The sequence below is a fragment of the Barbatula barbatula genome (genome assembly GCF_947034865.1).
Source record: "Barbatula barbatula genome assembly, chromosome: 12".
NCBI classification, from domain to species: Eukaryota; Metazoa; Chordata; class Actinopteri; order Cypriniformes; family Nemacheilidae; genus Barbatula; species Barbatula barbatula.
Window position 1 is genome coordinate 16,732,091 of NC_136775.1, and position 24,120 is coordinate 16,756,210.

At 37.2% G+C, this 24,120-nt stretch overlaps 1 protein-coding gene across 3 annotated transcripts in view; it reads right to left on the reverse strand.

The window, feature by feature from the left end:
- Window positions 1-24,120, reverse strand: part of adcy2a (adenylate cyclase 2a) — a gene marked incomplete at its 5' end in the record, with an annotated part of 95,200 nt that overhangs the window by 9,860 nt on the left and 61,220 nt on the right. For 2 of the 3 annotated variants that reach the window (XM_079470160.1, XM_079470161.1), the window contains 14 exons: window positions 878-997; window positions 1,539-1,676; window positions 2,052-2,136; window positions 3,334-3,431; window positions 3,621-3,690; window positions 3,781-3,861; window positions 4,904-4,947; window positions 5,129-5,305; window positions 5,431-5,563; window positions 14,067-14,225; window positions 16,353-16,480; window positions 16,887-16,998; window positions 17,890-18,038; window positions 21,049-21,198. In XM_079470160.1, the coding sequence (XP_079326286.1) occupies window positions 878-997; window positions 1,539-1,676; window positions 2,052-2,136; window positions 3,334-3,431; window positions 3,621-3,690; window positions 3,781-3,861; window positions 4,904-4,947; window positions 5,129-5,305; window positions 5,431-5,563; window positions 14,067-14,225; window positions 16,353-16,480; window positions 16,887-16,998; window positions 17,890-18,038; window positions 21,049-21,198 (1,644 nt within the window). Of the gene's footprint in view, window positions 1-877; window positions 998-1,538; window positions 1,677-2,051; window positions 2,137-3,333; window positions 3,432-3,620; window positions 3,691-3,780; window positions 3,862-4,903; window positions 4,948-5,128; window positions 5,306-5,430; window positions 5,564-14,066; window positions 14,226-16,352; window positions 16,481-16,886; window positions 16,999-17,889; window positions 18,039-21,048; window positions 21,199-22,240; window positions 22,299-24,120 lie in introns of those variants that run through there. The other variant, XM_079470162.1, reaches the window with a different exon arrangement.

The following is a 24,120-nucleotide window of genomic DNA, read 5'->3' on the forward strand; positions in this document are numbered from 1 at the left end:
TAGGTGCTTATCTTTAGCTAGGCGTCGCGGAGAGCGACTTTTTGGACGCTTTGCTGCTGTGAGCGGCTGGTAAAAACAAAAGTGCATGGCGTACAGCTCCGGGCTCTCTCATTCTCACACACATAAACTGGTGAGCTCGCGATCTACTCGACTTTTCACATTGGATAAAACAACTAGAAAAAAATCCAAATTGGCAGGTCGCGCATGCGCAAGTAGTTGTAAAAATCTCTAAAACTAGTCGCAAAATGCATAGTATCCACATAGTATTATGAACTATACTGTATATTAAAGTATATTTACATATGTATAAATATTCTAATAACATTGGAAACAGTACGAAAACATTTACAGCATATTTTATTGAATCATATGGGACAATAAAGGACGTCACAGCAAAGTTTTCAATGTGGCGATTCTACACTATTAAATCCCTAAAACTGACTCGGGCAGTCAAGTTGATTTATTCACGGTTAATATGCTGTTTCCAACCTGTATAAATGTCTTTGTTCTGCTCAAAACAAAGAAAGCCATTTGGAAAAATGTCAGCAATTGGTATTTCTAGGGCATCATTGACAAACATAGTTTAAATGGTAGTCAAAGATGCCCTAGAACATTTTCCTTCCCTACATTCTTCAAATTATCTCATTTTGTGTTCAACAGAACAAAGAATTATACAATATACAGAATTATCATTTTAGGATTTGGGTACGGTATCTCTTTAATCACATTGTTTACCTTATTTGACATTTAATGTCTGCGTGTCAGACAAATGCTCACAAAATGTTCCTCTGAAAATCTTGCAGTGTGACCATTATAAAAACTGTTGTTTGCTTGTATTAAAAATGACAGGAAGGCGACACAAAGCCAGTGAACTCACGGGAAGGTAGAAGTTGTTCTTGTCCAGGTAAGATATGGGATGTCCATCAGGGTGTAGAAACGTCTCGTTTGATTTATTATAAACTGCATCTGTGGGCGGCAGGTTCTCTTCCACAAAGAACTGCAAGAGAAAAAAAGGCTCTAAATGACAAATTCACAACGTACACAACAGAATGTGTCTGTGTAAGAAAACCCGAATACTGTATATAAGGATATTACATTATACATGTAAAGAAATACATTGAATTATTATGTTATTATCCGTTTAATAAACGTAAAACGAATGGATTACATAACATAACATAACGCAATGACTGTAAGAAGCAATATCAGCTTATTTAGAGATTTATTTCATTACGCAGTTATTCACAAAATAAAAGGCCTTCTTTAAGCTTGTCACTGACAGAAAGATTGACAAATACGTCTCGTGTTTGTTTACCAACAGTGACATATGCCACAAGTGAAAGATTTGGAGAGCAAACAGCCGTGTGCAGCCAATGTGCAGATGGACACATATCTCTGCCAAGAACGGCTGCGATAATGCGAGTCAGGCCACTGTAATGAAAACTTCGAATGCAAATGCGTGTGATCCAGTCAGGCTCATTTGTACGGCCATATGCATCAGAATATTCATATGAAATTTCCAGGCTCACTTGACATACCATATTGAAGACAGACATGACCAGGATGAGGGCTGTGGTTGCCATGGTGAGGATGATGCGTGGCCAGGGCTTGCTGGCGATGATTCCTGACGATCGGAGGAGCCACTGCCAAGATGCGGAAGCCGTCTTATTGCAGTGCTACAGAGAGGAGGTGTTTGTTTGTCAACACGCTTATGTCTTAATGTAATTCTGTTATGATTTATTATGCAACATACAGTATTGAATCATACGGCGCAGTACAATGTGAGGTGTACTGGGCGGGATTCATTGTATTTAGTACACCGTGGGAAAATCACCTTATTTCTTTTGAGGAAATTAACAACCAAGATACCTAGTCAGACCGAGAGCTCAACGAACACAACTATCACGATATTCAACAAATATTAAGGACATTTTGGAAAATATGAGACCTAAAGACATTCAAAAATAACAAGAACAGAAAAACAAACAGCATTACAATCATCACATTTTGTCTATGGGTCTAAAAATGACATTTTGCATATGAACACTTACCAGGAAATGACCAATGAAGCAAATGAGCAGAATCAGAGACAACATTAGAAAGGACATTCCGAACGATATTCCCAAAACGGCAGTTCTGTAAGAGATAGAGACGCTCTACATGCTCACTTGATTCAAGCACACAGAGGAAAAACAGGTTTACTCACACCAAAAACTCCAACACTTTGATCTTCAATATTTTGTCTTTTGCATCATATTTTATGTATTATCAGAGCCGATCCTTCCTATACACAGACTACGCAGGTTGCGTAGGGTCTCTAAACCACCAAGAGGCCCTTTGAATCCCGAATCAAAACCACCATTGCAAACAAAAAGACGCTATTCTTATAACTTGCGGTCGCGGATCCAACTTCAGAGGCATCGTTTGGAACTGTCCTTTTTAATACTTCATTTCTTTACTTACTGTGACATCCTCGGATATCATGCAGTGCGCGGCAGGTACTGACATGCGCGTGATGTGCCTTTACATATGGCCGTGGTTTTAAACGGACCTGTCCGTCTGGAGCGGAAAAAACGGCAACAACGCAAAGCGAAAGATCAAGAGGCATGTGTTTTTGTACTATTTTAAACTCTAATTTTATTTTTGCATTAAATAAACGCAAGAACATATTTAATTTACAGTATTTATGATACTATTTATCACATTTGCGTGTTATAGTTTTTTACAGCTAGATGGTTTCAAGCCGCGTGTTCATTAAGGTAACGAATAATTTACATGTCAAACAAAATGTGAATTCTATTTTAGAATGAATTGTTCTTGACTGTTGAGTGAAAGTGACGCGCAAACATATGAACTGAACACTTTTTGGGGGCGACCCGTCAAAATAAAAGTGCGATTAACCGGTGTTATAACACACCCACAATTTTTGTATATAATTCGACCACTAAATGTATTATTTACTTTAGTAAATTGAAGTAAATGTGCTAGTAAAATTATTTTAAAAATTTGATTATTATTCAAAAATAGTAAATCAAAATGTGTAGACCTGAATTTTATGTACTGGTAATATTCTGGTTTATTAACATAGTTTTACATTATTTTACTGTTTTTCAATTTATAGGAAAATATATTACTGTACAGTAAAAGACGGAAAACACAGAATCCAGACAAATTAAAACTGAATAAACAGAATTTGGAGAAAAATATAACAGATTTCATAGGGCCCTAAATAGTGTATATGTTTTATGCACACTCAGGCTTAATATCTCATAATATTGCTAAACAAATCTGAAACTTATGACAAACATAGACGTAGGTGACAACTGAACATACTTGGGCAGGACCAGGACCTGCACGATGAAGATGCAGAAGAATATGAGGCAGGCACATGTGATGTAATATTTGAAGGCCGGCAGTGTCGTGGCTCTGTACTGCAGGAGAAAGAACACACTGTTCTCATTCAGCATCTCACATGTTTTAATGGACTCGATTCATTCATCCACCTCATTCTTAAGAACAGGTTAGCGATTCAATTATTGATACTGTATATTGATGTATAAATGATCAGCTTTGACTGTATAGCTTAAGTTAACAATGGCTGTCGCCGTGCAGACGCTTACCTCTTTTTCCAATGCTTTGTTGTGGAAAAACAATGATATTCTTTGAATGTCCTCCGATTTGAGCCACTGTCTACGGAAATAAAAGCCCACAAAATAGATCAAATCAGGCCGCAATGACAACTACAATATCAAGTGTTATGCAAGTGTGATGTTGGTGTACTTTTGCGAATTGATGCCGTCGATAGTTCGGATCATCCTCTCGTTGAGTTCCTCCTCGAAACGCTTCTTCTGAGATTTGGTTCTGAAGATACACACAGGCATATAAATGACAATGTCTCAAGGATCCTACACGCGTTACTATTTACATCGATTACACGCATATTTCTGTACATAAATGCTGTAATGGCCCACGCATGCAGCATCTCTCAAGGACACCTGACGTGAAGGTGAATTCTCTTTTCACAGCCTGTTTCATTTGTGCAATGTGACGTACGGCAGCGCAATAAGACATTCGATAAAGAAAACGCACGTTTGAGACTTTTATTCATAGCCAAGTGCACGACCTTAATGTATTTAGTATTGACCGACATGATCTAAATTGACATTAAATAAAATGTAACGATCTGATTACTTTTCCTCTAAAGACTGTAAATAACGAATGAATCGTTCACAATAACACCAGGACCACATATTGCTATAAGTAAACAGATACCCGGGACTTATTGTACGTTGATGGACTAGACAAAAGAAAATATGATTTCCTCATACTGATATGTACTTTAAAAGAAATTGTGTAACCAACAATAAATCACTTTGCATTAAATTTGTGTTCGCCATGTATTTTATTCTTTTTAGAGAATTGCATCATTGCTATTTAAAAGCTTGCACTAATGCTGTGCTCAAGACAACTTGAATTTGGGATATTTCCCACCTTCTATGTCAGGTGTCCGACCTGTGAACTTGGGACAGATAGATCAAACCCGACCTCAGGGTGACGCCCAAGATGTTTCTCTTACATGACAAACAAACTCCAAAGTATTCTTACAGCATGAAATGATATGATGATATGTTCTGTACGTTTCAATAATGAATAAATACAGTTTTCATTTAAAGTACTCTTTACTATGTCATTGCGGTTGCAGGTAGGACATTTAAACTAGTTTCCGACCTCCGTTTTTGTCTTGAACGCTACACAGTGCTATTTGTGTGGCGCTCTGATTCGCTGTCCAAATCTGTCACCACTGTTGTGTTGGAAGAGAGCTAATAAGTCACCTGCTGTAGCCTAACTGCCTGTTAGTATGCACAAATGTGACTGCTAGAAAAAGATGAAGGGTCTAAATTACCTCTCTGAACGTCTTTGAAAGTGGTACTGGCCCATAGGGACATCCTGTTAAAGAAGAAGTGGCTGGTGAGTAGCTATAGAAGTAAGAGCAATTCCCAAACATACAGTTTAAAACATCATGGAGTACACTTAACATTACAGTAACTACTTAAAAACGGACAAATACACATTTCTTTCTTTTAAATTCTAGTGTTTTTGTGTTTGTAATGTCTCATAGGTGGCTCACAGCAGTGTTGATCTTGCCGTTCTCGTTGGTCATGCTGTCTCGATGGTGAAGGTTGGCGAAGGGTTTGGCTGCTCCCCAGGACTCCAGGTATCTGGTCATCCTCACTGAAGCTCTCATCTTAGCTCCATATATGGCGTGTCTGGGTCTGTTGTAATGTTGAGGGCTCTTCCTTTCGGCCTAACAAGAAATTCCACAATAAACCTTCTCAGATGCCTTCAGGAAGTTAAGAAACATCTTTTTTTATTCTTATTATCATTTTTATGGGCTTTATCGTTGTTTTCATTTGTTTCAGTTTCTCGCACCTTCGGGTTGATCACAAAGTAGGTTATAACTCCATGCTCCTTTAGATAAGGATCCCGTTCCTGGCCATTTCCATCTTCGACTTTATACGCCCCATTCAAGTGCTCAAGCGTTACTGAGGTGATGTGGACTCGTCTGTTTATAAAAAAGAAAATTATAATTAAGATTGAATGGTGACGTAATATGAATACTCGCATTGAACTACATAACTGAGCAAAAATCCCTCATGTGAGAAATAAATATCATGCATGCATGCATAAATAAATAGTCATTTGAAATTACTAGTACTGGGTGACGACAAAAACTTTCAACCGCATTAATCGCACGACTTTTCCGTGATTATTCGCGATTAATCGCATTGATAAGCATAAAATTGGATAATAATGGATATAAAAGTATTGTACTGTGCACTTTTATTTGAAAAGTACTGCTATATGAACAAAAGTGCAATAAGATTAAATAAATACTGTGCTTTTTAACAACAGTATTTCCTTTACATAGTAGCATTAACATATCTTGTATATCCCAACTTAAACATCATTTTAATCAAATTAAATATAAAACCAAAGCTATCTGCCACTGCCAGGGCATTAACATTCTGTCTAGTTTGATATAGAAATATTATGATTATTGATTTTATTGCTTATACACAAACTCTCTTTCAACACAAAGTGTAAAGTCTACTGTATTCAAAGCACATCTTTAAACAACTAAATTATTGTGTGCTACTTTTTCTTTATCTTAACAATTCATATAAGGAGAACACAACTCCTTTAATTTGAGTGAGTTATTATGCTGCTGCCCCTTTAAGAGTGCTCTATACAGATATACGGATCTAATATACTGTGACGGGTCTGTTTGTTTCCCAGTTGTTAACGTTTATAAAACGGACTAGTTTTACATGAACCCTTGAGAAGACGTGAAAAAGAACTCAGTTTAGTAGTTTGCGCTCTAACTCTCTAGGCACGTATGTTTAAACATGTTTTCTACATTAGCCTCACTGCATTCAGTACACGCAACACAATCCGTTATCGTTGCGGTTTTGTACCTTTTTGTATTCTGCAGGCTATTGATTTCCTTCCGCTTTATCATTAATAGAATTAAATAAGCCTCTTACACTTGGCATATATTATGTCTTTGTGGGGCGAGGGCACTGATAGATAAGCGCATGGCTGAAGGAGGGGAGATGATATGGGGTGTTTTACTATCAACTGTGCTGTTAGGAACAGATTTAAAACTAAATGCCCACGTAAGAGTTCGGTCCCTTTGCAATCAGTTCTGGTGTTCCTGGTTCATGTGCGCGCTTCAGCAGTCTTACGCAAACCCCAAGTGCAGTCATTGGTTGAGACACGTTGTGACGCCATTCCCCAGCCAATACAGATCATCATCGCTCCCTTTCTGTGACCCATGGTTTGTCGTTACCTTTCAGATCCAGTGAGCAACGGAATTTCAAAATAAAATAATACTTAAAATAACTTCGTAATGCGCGTTAAAATAATATAATTAAAGCGTTGAACGCGATAACGCATTAAATTTGCCAGCTGTAAAAAATACTGAATGCACCTTTAAGCATGTAATTATTAAAGGGGTCCTTTCATGAAGATCTGACTTTTTGCGTGTTTAAGTGCTATAATCAGATCTCTGATGCATCTACCAAATCAGAAAATGACAACCCAGTAACTTTGTTCTCTGCAAACCTGTGATAAAACGAACCGAACAGATTTCACACCATTTTTAAAGTAGTTAGAGGTTCTTATAATATTAACGCCCCTTAATCTGAACATTTCCACCCATGGTCCTGCCGTTTGTTTTCGAAAGCGACATAGATGAATTAGTTTCGGCACCATGATAAAAGTTCCCGCAAAGCATATTAGCTGTTCTGTTGTTGGCTGAACAGACCAGCAGAGAAGAATGCCTCAATGGAAACAAGAGAGAAACGGATTTATCTGTTTATTTGTGTATGAAGTGTGTATGGTTTGTAAACAAACTAATGGTTTGTCATGTGTACTTTCACTTCTAGAAAGAAGTGTGTATGGTTTGTAAACACACTACTGGTTTGTCACGTGTACTTTCACTTCTAGAAAGCAATGTGTATGGTTTGTAAACAAACTACTGGTTTGTCATGTGTACTTTCACTTCTAGAAAGAAGTGTGTATGGTTTGTAAACACACTACTGGTTTGTCATGTGTACTTTCACTTCTAGAAAGAAGTGTGTATGGTTTGTAAACACACTACTGGTTTGTCATGTGTACTTTCACTTCTAGAAAGCAATGTGTATGGTTTGTAAACAAACTACTGGTTTGTCATGTGTACTTTCACTTCTAGAAAGCAATGTGTATGGTTTGTAAACAAACTACTGGTTTGTCATGTGTACTTTCACTTCTAGAAAGAAGTGTGTATGGTTTGTAAACACACTACTGGTTTGTCATGTGTACTTTCACTTCTAGAAAGCAATGTGTATGGTTTGTAAACAAACTACTGGTTTGTCATGTGTACTTTCACTTCTAGAAAGCAATGTGTATGGTTTGTAAACACACTACTGGTTTGTCATGTGTACTTTCACTTCTAGAAAGAAGTGTGTATGGTTTGTAAACACACTACTGGTTTGTCATGTGTACTTTCACTTCAAGAAAGCAATGTGTATGGTTTGTAAACACACTACTGGTTTGTCATGTGTACTTTCACTTCTAGAAAGAAGTGTGTATGGTTTGTAAACACACTACTGGTTTGTCATGTGTACTTTCACTTCTAGAAAGAAGTGTGTATGGTTTGTAAACAAACTACTGGTTTGTCATGTGTACTTTCACTTCTAGATAGCAATGTGTATGGTTTGTAAATAAGCGAAAGGTTTGACATGTGTACTTTCACTTCTAGATAGCAATGTGTATGGTTTGTAAACACACTACTGGTTTGTCATGTGTACTTTCACTTCTAGAAAGCAATGTGTATGGTTTGTAAACAAACTACTGGTTTGTCATGTGTACTTTCACTTCTAGAAAGCAATGTGTATGGTTTGTAAACACACTACTGGTTTGTCATGTGTACTTTCACTTCTAGAAAGAAGTGTGTATGGTTTGTAAACACACTACTGGTTTGTCATGTGTACTTTCACTTCTAGAAAGCAATGTGTATGGTTTGTAAACACACTACTGGTTTGTCATGTGCACTTTCACTTCTAGAAAGCAATGTGTAAGGTTTGTAAATAAGCGACTGGTTTGTCATGTGTATTTTCACTTCTAGAAAGAAGTGTGTATGGTTTGTAAACACACTACTGGTTTGTCATGTGTACTTTCACTTCTAGAAAGAAGTGTGTATGGTTTGTAAACACACTACTGGTTTGTCATGTGCACTTTCACTTCTAGAAAGCAATGTGTAAGGTTTGTAAATAAGCGACTGGTTTGTCATGTGTATTTTCACTTCTAGAAAGCAATGTGTATGGTTTGTAAACACACTACTGGTTTGTCATGTGTACTTTCACTTCTAGAAAGAAGTGTGTATGGTTTGTAAACACACTACTGGTTTGTCATGTGTACTTTCACTTCAAGAAAGCAATGTGTATGGTTTGTAAACACACTACTGGTTTGTCATGTGTACTTTCACTTCTAGAAAGAAGTGTGTATGGTTTGTAAACACACTACTGGTTTGTCATGTGTACTTTCACTTCTAGAAAGAAGTGTGTATGGTTTGTAAACAAACTACTGGTTTGTCATGTGTACTTTCACTTCTAGATAGCAATGTGTATGGTTTGTAAATAAGCGAAAGGTTTGACATGTGTACTTTCACTTCTAGAAAGCAATGTCTATGGTTTGTAAATAAGCGACAGGTTTGTCATGTGTACTTTCACTTCTAGAAAGCAATGTGTATGGTTTGTAAACACACTACTGGTTTGTCATGTGTACTTTCACTTCTAGAAAGCAATGTGTATGGTTTGTAAACAAACTACTGGTTTGTCATGTGTACTTTCACTTCTAGAAAGCAATGTGTATGGTTTGTAAACACACTACTGGTTTGTCATGTGTACTTTCACTTCTAGAAAGAAGTGTGTATGGTTTGTAAACACACTACTGGTTTGTCATGTGTACTTTCACTTCTAGAAAGCAATGTGTATGGTTTGTAAACACACTACTGGTTTGTCATGTGCACTTTCACTTCTAGAAAGCAATGTGTAAGGTTTGTAAATAAGCGACTGGTTTGTCATGTGTATTTTCACTTCTAGAAAGAAGTGTGTATGGTTTGTAAACACACTACTGGTTTGTCATGTGTATTTTCACTTCTAGAAAGCAATGTGTAAGGTTTGTAAATAAGCGACTGGTTTGTCATGTGTATTTTCACTTCTAGAAAGAAGTGTGTATGGTTTGTAAACACACTACTGGATTGTCATGTGTACTTTCACTTCTAGAAAGCAATGTGTATGGTTTGTAAACAAACTACTGGTTTGTCATGTGTACTTTCACTTCTAGAAAGCAATGTGTATGGTTTATAAATAAGCGACAGGTTTCTCATGTGTACTTTCATGTGTACTTTCACTTCTAGAAAGAAGTGTGTATGGTTTGTAAACACACTACTGGATTGTCATGTGTACTTTCACTTCTAGAAAGAAGTGTGTATGGTTTGTAAATAAGCGACAGGTTTCTCATGTGTACTTTCATGTGTACTTTCACTTCTAGAAAGCAATGTGTATGGTTTATAAATAAGCGACAGGTTTCTCATGTGTACTTTCATGTGTACTTTCACTTCTAGAAAGCAATGTGTAAGGTTTTTAAATAAGCGACTGGTTTGTCATGTGTATTTTCACTTCTAGAAAGAAGTGTGTATGGTTTGTAAACACACTACTGGATTGTCATGTGTACTTTCACTTCTAGAAAGAAGTGTGTATGGTTTGTAAACACACTACTGGATTGTCATGTGTACTTTCACTTCTAGAAAGCAATGTGTATGGTTTGTAAATAAGCGACAGGTTTGTCATGTGTACTTTCACTTCTAGAAAGAAGTGTGTATGGTTTGTAAATAAGCGACAGGTTTGTCATGTGTACTTTCACTTCTAGAAAGCAATGTGTATGGTTTGTAAATAAGCGACAGGTTTCTCATGTGTACTTTCACTTCTAGAAAGCAATGTGTATGGGTTGTAAATAAGCGACAGGTTTCTCATGTGTACTTTCATGTGTACTTTCACTTCTAGATAGCAATGTGTATGGTTTATAAATAAGCGACAGGTTTCTCATGTGTACTTTCATGTGTACTTTCACTTCTAGAAAGCAATGTGTATGGTTTGTAAATAAGCGACAGGTTTGACATGTGTACTTTTATGTGTACTTTCACTTCTAGAAAGCAATGTGTATGGGTTGTAAATAAGCGACAGGTTTCTCATGTGTACTTTCATGTGTACTTTCACTTCTAGAAAGCAATGTGTATGGGTTGTAAATAAGCGACAGGTTTCTCATGTGTACTTTCATGTGTACTTTCACTTCTAGAAAGCAATGTGTATGGTTTGTAAATAAGCGACAGGTTTCTCATGTGTACTTTCATGGTTACTTTCACTTCTAGAAAGCAATGTGTATGGGTTGTAAATAAGCGACAGGTTTGACATGTGTACTTTTATGTGTACTTTCACTTCTAGAAAGCAATGTGTATGGTTTGTAAATAAGCGACAGGTTTCTCATGTGTACTTTCATGTGTACTTTCACTTCTAGAAAGCAATGTGTATGGTTTGTAAATAAGCGACAGGTTTCTCATGTGTACTTTCATGTGTACTTTCACTTCTAGAAAGCAATGTGTATGGTTTGTAAATAAGCGACAGGTTTCTCATGTGTACTTTCACTTCTAGAAAGCAATGTGTATGGTTTGTAAATAAGCGACAGGTTTCTCATGTGTACTTTCATGTGTACTTTCACTTCTAGAAAGCAATGTGTATGGTTTGTAAATAAGCGACAGGTTTCTCATGTGTACTTTCATGTGTCTTTCACTTCTAGAAAGCAATGTGTATGGGTTGTAAATAAGCGACAGGTTTCTCATGTGTACTTTCACTTCTAGAAAGCAATGTGTATGGGTTGTAAATAAGCGACAGGTTTGACATGTGTACTTTCACTTCTAGATAGCAATGTGTATGGTTTTTAAATAAGCGACAGGTTTCTCATGTGTACTTTCATGTGTACTTTCACTTCTAGAAAGCAATGTGTATGGTTTGTAAATAAGCGACAGGTTTCTCATGTGTACTTTCATATGTACTTTCACTTCTAGAAAGCAATGTGTATGGTTTGTAAATAAGCGACAGGTTTCTCATGTGTACTTTCATGTGTACTTTCACTTCTAGAAAGCAATGTGTATGGTTTGTAAATAAGCGACAGGTTTCTCATGTGTACTTTCACTTCTAGAAAGCAATGTGTATGGTTTGTAAATAAGCGACAGGTTTCTCATGTGTACTTTCATGTGTACTTTCACTTCTAGAAAGCAATGTGTATGGTTTGTAAATAAGCGACAGGTTTCTCATGTGTACTTTCATGTGTACTTTCACTTCTAGAAAGCAATGTGTATGGTTTGTAAATAAGCGACAGGTTTCTCATGTGTACTTTCACTTCTAGAAAGCAATGTGTATGGTTTGTAAATAAGCGACAGGTTTCTCATGTGTACTTTCATGTGTACTTTCACTTCTAGAAAGCAATGTGTATGGTTTGTAAATAAGCGACAGGTTTCTCATGTGTACTTTCATGTGTCTTTCACTTCTAGAAAGCAATGTGTATGGGTTGTAAATAAGCGACAGGTTTCTCATGTGTACTTTCACTTCTAGAAAGCAATGTGTATGGGTTGTAAATAAGCGACAGGTTTGACATGTGTACTTTCACTTCTAGATAGCAATGTGTATGGTTTTTAAATAAGCGACAGGTTTCTCATGTGTACTTTCATGTGTACTTTCACTTCTAGATAGCAATGTGTATGGTTTGTAAATAAGCGACAGGTTTCTCATGTGTACTTTCATGTGTACTTTCACTTCTAGAAAGCAATGTGTATGGTTTGTAAATAAGCGACAGGTTTCTCATGTGTACTTTCATGTGTACTTTCACTTCTAGAAAGCAATGTGTATGGTTTGTAAATAAGCGACAGGTTTCTCATGTGTACTTTCATGTGTACTTTCACTTCTAGAAAGCAATGTGTATGGTTTGTAAATAAGCGACAGGTTTCTCATGTGTACTTTCACTTCTAGAAAGCAATGTGTATGGGTTGTAAATAAGCGACAGGTTTGACGTGTACTTTCATGTGTACTTTCACTTCTAGATAGCAATGTGTATGGTTTGTAAATAAGCGAAAGGTTTGACATGTGTACTTTCACTTCTAGATAGCAATGTGTATGGTTTGTAAATAAGCGACAGGTTTCTCATGTGTACTTTCACTTCTAGAAAGCAATGTGTATGGTTTGTAAATAAGCGACAGGTTTGTCATGTGTACTTTCACTTCTAGATAGCAATGTGTATGGTTTGTAAATAAGCGACAGGTTTGTCATGTGTACTTTCACTTCTAGAAAGCAATGTGTATGGGTTGTAAATAAGCGACAGGTTTCTCATGTGTACTTTCACTTCTAGAAAGCAATGTGTATGGGTTGTAAATAAGCGACAGGTTTGACGTGTACTTTCATGTGTACTTTCACTTCTAGATAGCAATGTGTATGGTTTGTAAATAAGCGAAAGGTTTGACATGTGTACTTTCACTTCTAGATAGCAATGTGTATGGTTTGTAAATAAGCGACAGGTTTGTCATGTGTACTTTCACTTCTAGAAAGCAATGTGTATGGGTTGTAAATAAGCGACAGGTTTGACATGTGTACTTTTATGTGTACTTTCACTTCTAGAAAGCAATGTCTATGGTTTGTAAATAAGCGACAGGTTTGTCATGTGTACTTTCACTTCTAGAAAGCAATGTGTATGGTTTGTAAATAAGCGACAGGTTTGTCATGTGTACTTTCACTTCTAGAAAGCAATGTCTATGGTTTGTAAATAAGCGACAGGTTTGTCATGTGTACTTTCACTTCTAGAAAGCAATGTCTATGGTTTGTAAATAAGCGACAGGTTTGTCATGTGTACTTTCACTTCTAGAAAGCAATGTCTATGGTTTGTAAATAAGCGACAGGTTTGTCATGTGTACTTTCACAAAATGCGACGCATTTGTTAGGAGTTTGTTTGCTTGTGTTTGTTGTTTAAAGACGAGACACAGAAGTGTTTCTCGTTCGCTTTATGTGACCCTTCCTTCTTGTTTTGTCGTTGGAAGCACAGGCTCACAGCCCTGCCAGAGATACTCTTCTTATAGGGAGATAGAAGGGTCTGTAACGCCTCCAATTGCTGAAAGAGTAACAACTCTCACCTCTGGTCTCCTTTTTTGCGTTCCCCCGAAGCAAAGTCATTATTATTAGCTGTTACGCTTTATTGGCTAAAAAAAGATTGCAGGCTTTTTATCTAGTGGCTTTGGCCCTGCATGCATTTTTGCTGCTGGAAGGAGGCGGGGACTAGAAGTTTATTTGCACTTAAAGAGACACACACCAAAACAGCGCGTTTCTCCTCACATCCAAAACAGACACATTCTGTGGACCTTTAAGATTTACATTACACTTTAATTAAACACTTATTTAACATTATGAATGAACAGAGCTTACCCAGGTACACCTCCAGCTTCCATGTGATTGGCCAAAGTCACATCATGTGACCATACATCATACTGCCATTTCTGGAGGCCAATCACACCGCAGAGAACATTGCCAGAGTGAACACCCACTCGCATGTTTATATCCACACCTGTGGCATCCCGTACTTTCCTATATTCATACAGAGAAGAGATCACTGTATGAACGCACATATCATATCAGTATACACAAATATCAGAGTATTGAGTGAACCCTATGCTGCAGGGCGATTACAAAAACATTTGGACAAGAGATATGGCTCTGACCTTTTCAAATGTGTGACCTTTTGAATGTTGTTTGAAAGAACAAAAGTCTTAACAAACATGGTCTTAACAAATAATTTATCTTTTTTACTCACAATCACTATAAAAAAGTATTATTTTGCAGTTTTTTTTCACATTTGTAACAAAAAAGGTGAAGACGATATTGTACCATATGGTACATTTTCTCTTGAAGTTTTTTATTTGAATCACAAACACACTAAAGTTTAACTTAAAGCAACCAAGTTTTCGTTCTGCACCCTGGATCTTCCGTTGCAGACTGTTTAGTGTTCAAGTGGTGATGGTCTGCGTATTGTTCAGCACAATCTCATGGTAATTCATGAATCTTTTTAGTGGAGGCTAATTTGTATTAATTTGCATGGTTTGGGGTTGGGGTTCAGTCTTGCTTTTTTATATTATTTCCTATTTCTTTTACATTTCAAATGATACAAATTCATACAAAATCACCACCTTGTAATAATAATTTCCCCATAAGATCTGCTTAGACTAGTGTAAGAAGTAAGTTATCATTTTTTTTCTTCAAGATTTGATTTAACTAAATCAGTTAAATAAAAAGGTAAATTGGGCTAACTGAAATATGAAAAGACCGATAAGTCCTAAATATTTGCTAGTCAGTATGACTAGTTGTTTAGACGCATTCTGAACTAAGCAGGTAAGTTAACTGGACCCAGGTTGGCTTTGTTGCTTTTTGCTGTCAAAACACTACATGTAGTATAATAAAATAAATGGCGTTTTATTGCAAATTCTGTATCACTATACACATACAATAAGGGAATCTGCACTAGTGTGTCTTAGTTGTGATTTAGATCTTACACTCCAAACACGGGTAATATTATTAAGTATTTTCCATCAATTTTTATAACATCACTGTTAACACTCTACTATTTGCTTCCAACCATAATGGATTTCTATCTTTAAACAGAAATTCACAGCATGTTTTCCTCCATCACAATTTAGCAGCAACTACTAATTTAAAGATAGGATTCTTCCAGGCTTCTGCAGAGCAGTTCGGATATAAGAAAAGACAGCTCTCTCTCGTCTAGACCGAGCGGCTGTCATTTCCCGCAGTCTGACCTCTGTGACCTCCGACTTATTATCAGGACGGACGGGTACCGTGTCTCTCACAGTAGTGGTGGGCCGGGACCAGTCAGCCTCTCCATACAGAGGACTACAATCTTCATATTCCATCATATTCCAGGCGTGCCACACCAACCGTTTACAATAAAACATAATTCATTTTATGCCATGCATTCTTTTAAGTAAAGTAAAATAAACCATCAAATATTTTAGAATATGAAGATATACAAAATGATTTCCCTGTTGTTCTAGTAAAAAAGAAACTGTAAAAATACAGTAACATAACATGTTTTATCTTCTTTGTAAAGTTTTTCCGCAAAATGTTTCTACAAGTTTCTTGAGCATATTTAAAAAATACCAAAAATATGTTACCCAGTAAAATATCTTTTGTATATTTTCCCTGAAAATTCTTAAGAAAAATTGCAGAACAAAATCTGCAAAGACATTTTTTTTACAGTGTCGAATTATTTACATATATAGATTAACGTCAGAATATGCAGCAATGACGGACAGGTGCATTTAAAATACTTAAACTAAACTAATGTGACATATATTTAATTGCACATTTAAACATATATACTATATATAAATCAATGTATTTATAAAATAAATGTCACTTGAATAGCAAAATAAATTCAGGCCCAGTAGATCATGCTATCAGTAATCTACTGAACACCCAAGATTTTACAATTAAATGAATAATGCTCATAATATAGAGAATCACAAACAGCTGCATGCGTCAGTAATGACAAGTGCCAACAGGGCTGTTCCTCAGAGACCAGTTTGGTAAATAATTCATTAAATTACAAAAATAGTACAGATCAGCGACCAAAGATCTGGCAAACTCAAGGAACCCAGAAGATGGAAATAAAGTTGAATGAAGAGCGTGTGCATAACTCACTTAATAGCTTCACACATGTCTAGGCCCATCTTCACACAGTTTTTGGCATGGTTTGGCAAGGACTCTGGGAGGCCAGATACACAGTAATAACAGTCCCCGAGAATCTTTATTCTCATACATTCATTTTCCTGAAACACAAAAATGATCAAGTCTTCAACGAAAAGGAACACAAAAGTAGTAGTTTTAAAGAATGCCGAAAACATTTTGTTTACATATAAAATAATCAGTATTTGAAAAGTTAAATAAAATGCACTACTACGGAAGCCGTAAAGTGCCAAACAAAACAACAAATCGCAAACATTTGTCGTTGTGTTTTCTGACTTGTTATTTTGATTCTGGAATTGTTGTTGTGCTTTATGGTTTGTTAATGTGTTTTCAGATTTGTAATTGTGATTCGGGGATTAGTTTTTTGGCTTTTAGATTTGTTGTGCGGTTGTTTTGTTTGCACTTTACGGCTTCCGTACACTACACATCCGTTTCAATAAATGAAGCAGAATTGTAATGTCAAGCTGAATTGCTTCATTGTCCCCTTACCTTGGCAATCTGATCAAATTTGCCAAACAGTTCATTCAACATATGGACCAGCTCTCCGGGTGAGCAATCGGTGGCCAATCGGGTAAATCCAACAATATCAGCATACAAAATGCTGTAAGTGAACATATCAAGTATGAAAAATTGATGTTTTCAGGAAAGACTTTTTACTGATAGCTAACCGCTAACGTTATCCCCAAACCAAGACGAGTTAAACCCCAGAATGATCAGGAAAAATCTCTCAGAATTTAACACGAATGACAAGATTTTATCAAGGGAGCGAGGACAAACATATCGCTAGAAATTAAAAAAAGATATACAATACACATGATATACGATGTTCACTCAATAATCTGACTCATATTTTTCCACCTATGGAAACTATATAATAACACAAATGGAAATATGGGAATTATGCTGGGACTAAAAACTGCTTATATCTTTAGTGTAGTCACACGTTGCCTAGGAATTGCAGAAATATTCTCCTGGCCAACATCTCGAGATGCCACATACAGTATACAGTGGTGAACATTTGAATAATTATATCTTTTATTATTAATATCAGACTTTCAAGAGTAAGGCCTTAGATTATATGCATTGGTTTATTATAGTTACCTAAAACCATAAACCTAAACATTTGACCTGGGTATGTAGTAGGATTATTATCATAACATTCATTTAACTGCTTTTAAAAAATAAGGTGCAACCGACGGCATATTTTGATTGTAAACATTTAAACATGTGCCAACAGCACCGTCCCTTATTCTATAGGGGAAGGCAGATAGGTTGCCTGTGGCCTAAAATAAAAGGTAAGAATGTGCTCGAGAAAGGCACTCAAGATCATTGACAATCAAATATGAGCATATGAATGTCTTTTTATAGCCTCTGCTTCATAAGGAGGGGTCATTTGGCTTCATTACGATTGGTAATGAGAGTGATAAGCGGTGATGAGAACAGTCATTTGGTGGTGGATGGTGATTGCAATAAAAAGTGAGATAAAACGCACCTGACGTTGGTGTGACGTTGCACGTACAAATTATGGAAGTTGTTGGTGTTTTCCACCTGTCCAAACTTTGGCCCCTGAAGCCGCTGTATGATTTCTGCTTTCATGACTCGAGCGATGTGCGCGGGAAGCAGAGAGAGGAGCAGACGTTCCTGCAGCACAACACACATCACAGCGAGCATGTTACTTGACATGATATGATCCTCGGTGTGTGCCGCAGACTCTTATGCGTCGATGTTGCATCAAACACAGCACACAGTCTCGGAATCAATCAAACTGAGAGGCGTACATTTTAAAGACGTCCATTGATGCGTGACTTACGCTTGGTTCCCGAACCCAGTGGTCTGAATTTTAAAGGAACAGTATAGTCATAAATGACACCCTCATGCTGTTTTAAACACGCAGGGCTCTTTTTCATCCGTGAAACACAGAGGATCAGGTCAAAAGAAATCAAAATTTCCATCTATAAAAAGGACAAAGGCAGTTTTTTTCAATTACTTTCGGCCTTTTACAGCAGTACATTATCTATAGCTGAAATAGTACAATGAATAGAGGACAGAAAATGATATTGGGCAAGAGAGAATAACAGTCAGGAAAGGACCGAGAGTCCAAATTCATTTTACCCACAGTGCTATTGTGCAACTTGTCGCCATGCAACCCACTTGGCTTTGGTGCGGAGGCAAAAAAGGTGCTATTTGTTAACAATTAGTTCATGCATTAGCTAACATAAATATATAAACATAGATATATATATATGTACATTTTTAATCACGAATAATCACGGTTGCTATTCTTAATCGCAATTAATCACAGCTTTTTCCAGCGATTAACTAGGATTAATCACGCTCGTATAGTGAAGTTAAACGTACATTTTATTTTGTTTAACGTGTCTATTTTGGTGCTGTTAATCTATTAAAAAAATTACTAACTAATCACACACAGCTTTTATGTTTTTAAGTATACTTTTACATTCTAATAATTGAAAAAATCATATATTTTATCTCCAGATTAATGTTGAATCAACACATTTCTTTAACAGCGTCATTTTATGAATAAAAGCCAACATTCTTATATTGTTGGCTTTGCAACTGATGTCATTTTTAAATATAAAAGCATTTCTACACACCAAACCCATCATAATACCTGTCTAAAAGGTAGTAAATATACAGAAAATAAATAAAGATCTCATACACTTTACTGCCAAATACATGAAATGCAGAAGAATCCTCATTAAAGTTACAAAATCACATTGATTTCTTCATTTTTTCTTCATCCTTGAATAACATTAGTGACAGGAGTCACAGCAGCATGTTTAAGAGCGTGGCCCCTTTAAGAGCTGGCGCTCCAAGCAGACCTAATGCGCCTTTTTCACTACTCTTTGCATTCATTTAAGACTTGAACTTGTTGAAAAATGCATACATTTTTTTCAAAACATATGTGTGTGTGCTGACAGTATCGCTGTCTATATAGAGACTTGCAAATTGGTCACTTTTCATAAAGCAGTTCATTACATTGTGGAACAGCGCTTTAGTGTTATATCTGCACAACCCCAGTGTACATTTCACAATACACCCTTAAGAATGAATATTTAACATCGACCAAATCTGCTTAATCCGCTAAAATAACTCCCGCCGCACATTATCTCACCCGTATTAGAATTCCCTCGCTGCAAAGCCCATAAAGCGAATGATATTTAAGCTCAGATTTTTCACACCTATGCTCTGGGAGGAAATGTGAAAACCCACGAGTCAAAGCGAATTATATTTCACCTGCATCTGGGAGTGAAAATTTTACGGCGGGCGTTCTTGAAAAGGTACAACTACGATTATCATATTTAATTTTCATATTTCACAGGTTTCCCAGCAGGCATGAAGTGTGAATGAGTGTAATGAGATTTAACAAGGATGGTCTGGAGGGTCATTATGAAGGCTCGTGATAGCTCGACTCTTTCAACGTGGAGGAGAAGGTTAATCGCCCACTAGGTCTGCTACATTTTCCCTTAGCAACCGTAATGAACTCATAAAAAATCATTTTCAACTGCTGATAATTTTATTAGCATCGCCATGAAAGCCATATAGATTCATTTATGCTGTGACAAATGTCTTATTATCCTTAATTTACTAATTAATACTGCGCACAATAAATCTGGGATCTCAAGCTGAACAGCACCACAGAAGTGCAAATCGCCGCACTCGTAGCCGAGACCCCTAAGCAGCGGAGAGCACAATTTATAACCTCCAACCTGAGAGGCCTAAACTGGAATCGGAGCGTCGACATCAGAGAACCATCCTAGTTTCCACTTGATAGCAAGAAGAAGAAAAAAGAGGAAACCCTGGAGGTTTGAACGAACTCAAATGGTGACCCATGAAGGTCAAACATATGGTTAATATGGTAGGATGTTCAACCGCAACCGCCAATGACCAGTCAACAGCGGTCAAGTCACTGGAGCTTTAGCAAGCCCCTATGTACCATTTTGCAACTGGTCCAGAAGCACTTCCTGTTTTAGTTTTTTAACGCTACACAAGTGTAAGAATGACATAGAACCAACACAACATTTCCAACAAACATTAAAATGTGAAATGAACATATAATTGACGAATATTTATTAAAGTATTTATGAAAAAAAAAAGGAACCAGAAGTGAGGTGAAAGCGATTTTACAGAGGCAAAATTTTACAAAAAACAAGCCTCAGGATCTCCCGCAGCCGGGGGATAACGGCAGCTAGACATTAACCGCTTGGAAGTAAATTATATCTGGCATTATATCTCCGACTGCATTATTCTTCAAGAAGAAAATCATATTCAGTCAGGATGCCTTGAGGTTGAGTAGAACACGAGGAAATTTTGTTTTGCCTCTGAAATATCGTTTGAAACCACCAGAAGTGAACGTGTCGCCTTGTTGGGATGCCCAACCGACAGAGGGCACCATTGAGTTACCGACAAACTAATGATCTAATATCAGAGCGAGAGAGAGAGAGAGAGAGAGAGCGTTACTAGCCCCTCATTCACAAGTGTGATGTCACCATCTGCATTCAAGAGAAAAAACGGATCTCAAAGTTTTACAAACATACATGCGTCTCCAACACTCTGAATATAAACCCCAAAGAACCTGATAAATCATCCCGTCAGAAGAGAGAGGAGGTAAAGAAGACCGATACTCGACCTGCTGTCGCTTCTCAAACTCCAGCTTGATGGGTGATTTGATACAGTTGCAGGTGTCCTGGTACGTCTGCTTTAGCGCCAGCTCCATCAGATGTTTATGATACGCTCCTGCCAGGTTCCCACATATGAAAATGATGATGTTTGCCAGGATCTAGAGACATAAAACACATTCTTCAGATAAATACCTGTGTTTTGAAAAACAATTGCATTTCCCCCACCGAATAAACCGGGTATAGGTTTAAGCAAAGCAACATCAGGAAGTAGATCTAATAATCATCAGTACAACATACTGCATTTTCAATAGCGGTCTCAGACTCCGCTGCATAAGAACAGTGGAACGCATTTTCTTGTAAAGTCTGAATGAACAAAAGCAATGTCATTTCAGAAAAACTGTCAGACAGGATTGTGCCGGATTCAATTTCCCAGCCCAACGTCATTGACACCAGCTTACATACAGAGCACTCAGACACCAGTGAAGCCCCTTCAATTTTCCATGCCAGCCTCAAAGAGCTTTTCGAGAATGATTCAGCTCAAATGAGCAGCAGGAAGAGACTCTGGGTATTGTAGTCTGTATTAGCGGCAAAAAAGAAGTACTTAAGTCTCCAACTTTCCATGCACACATCTTTTCTTAATCTCCGTCTTCAATTACCGCCCGTGTTGAAGGACCGTGGCTATGACTACCCCCTGTTTTCCAGCTGAGCTCTACTGTCCTCCATCTCTTTAATGCTCACTATTCAACACGAGGTCTGATGAGAACTGTGCATCAAAGGCTATATGAGACATTTTTTAATTGCTCTCGGACGTCCGTTTCAATTGGGTCGCTTGTAGATAGTCTCAAATTCATCTCGGCTGTCATATATCAGACTATGAGAACTTCAAAAAGGCGTAACAATTGATGAAATTAAATAGATGCAAAACTGTGCATTTCCTATCCAATAAAAATCTTTTGGGCATATAAAATATCTCCCCCAAAAAGATGATGTCATGACGAATGGTTTCTGGATAAAATTTGCCTAGTTTTGTGTTCAATAACCAGTTTCATAGTTCAAGGAAAAAGGTAGGCATTATAGGCATTAAATGCAGATAACATTTCTATGAGGTCTCGCAGCACCAAACCACACATGCAATATAGGAGAGTCAAGCATTAAAAGAATATTTCTAAAGAAAGGAACAGACGGTCTTTAGAGTCTTACGCGAACACTTTGCTTTAACGTTGTATGCACTCTGTTGCCCTGGATGTCAATATCAGAAAGTTTCTCAACAAAACAAAACAAAAACACTTTTCCATTTTACTTTTTTCATCTGTATGGGATCAAAGAATTGAACAAATCAAGAGATTTCATTAAACTGTTATTCCAGCACAAAAATGACCCACGATTAACCAGGTGCTTCAAGGGACCGGGGGTATAGAGAGATGTATTGCTTAATGCGTTTTAATAGCCTTACACTACAAGCATTTGTCATTAGAAACACATCGAATATTTTCAGTTCTGAAAAGAAAACCAAAATGTAATACTCATTGTAACCTGAGGAGGCCGCCATGTTCTTTTCTGATGACGTAAACTGGTTGCACGCACAGCTAGGCAGCCAAACTAAACACAGACACACACTAATCAGTTCTTCAGGAAATATATGGATAGTAGGACAATATACACTCACCTAAAGGATTATTAGGAACACCATACTAATACTGTGTTTGACCCCCTTTCGCCTTCAGAACTGCCTTAATTCTACGTGGCATTGATTCAACAAGGTGCTGAAAGCATTCTTTAGAAATGTTGGCCCATATTGATAGGATAGCGTCTTGCAGTTACTGGAGATTTGTGGGATGCACATCCAGGGCACGAAGCTCCCGTTCCACCACATCTTAAAGATGCTCTATTGGGTTGAGATCTGGTGACTGTGGGGGCCATTTTAATGCAGTAAACTCATTGTCAAGTTCAAGAAACCAATTTGAAATGATTCAAGCTTTGTGACATCGTGCATTATCCTGCTGGAAGTAGCCATCAGAGGATGGGTACATGGTGGTCATATAGGGATGGACATGGTCAGAAACAATGCTCAGGTAGGCCGTGGCATTTAAACGATGTCCAATTGGCACTAAGGGGCCTAAAGTGTGCCAAGAAAACATCCCCCACACCATTACACCACCACCACCAGCCTGCACAGTGGTAACAAGGCATGATGGATCCATGTTCTCATTCTGTCTACGCCAAATTCTGACTCTGAATGTCTCAATTGAGACTCATCAGACCAGGCAACATTTTTCCAGCCTTCAACTGTCCAATTTTGCCGAGATCGTGCAAATTGTAGCCTCTTTTTCCTATTTGTAGTGGAGATGAGTGGTACCCGGGGGAGTCTTTTGCTGTTGTAGCCCATCTGCCTCAAGGTTGTGCGTGTTGTACTTTGCTGCATACCTCAGTTGTAACGAGTGGATATTTCAGTCAAAGTTGCTCTTCTAGCAGTTTGAATCAGTCGACCCATTCTCCTCTGACCTCTAGCATCAACAAGGCATTTTCACCCACAGGACTGCCACATACTGGATGTTTTTCCCTTTTCACACCATTCTTTGTAAACCCTAGAAATGTTTGTGCGTGAAAATCCCAGTAACTGAGCAGATTGTGAAATACTCAGACCGTCTGGCACAACAAACATGCCCTGCTCAAAATTGCTTAAATCACATTTCTTTCTCATTCTGACATTCAGTTTGGAGTTCAGGAGATTGTCTGACCAGGACCACACCCCTAAATGCATTGAAGCAACTGCCATGTGATTGGTTGATTAGATAATTGCATTATGAGAAATTGAACAGGTGCTCCTAATAATCCTAAAGGTGAGTGTATGTATGTGTATATATATATATATATATATATATATATATATATATATATAAAATAATAAATAAAATAAAGACGCTATTTGGTGTATTTTCATACATTTTAAGATTGTTTGTCAGAAACAATATAAACATGCATATTAATAAACAAAATCATTTGGGTTTATTGTATTCACAATGTTTTAGCCATTATACAATGCATTTTATCCAGATTTTGACGTAGCCAAACGTTTTTGT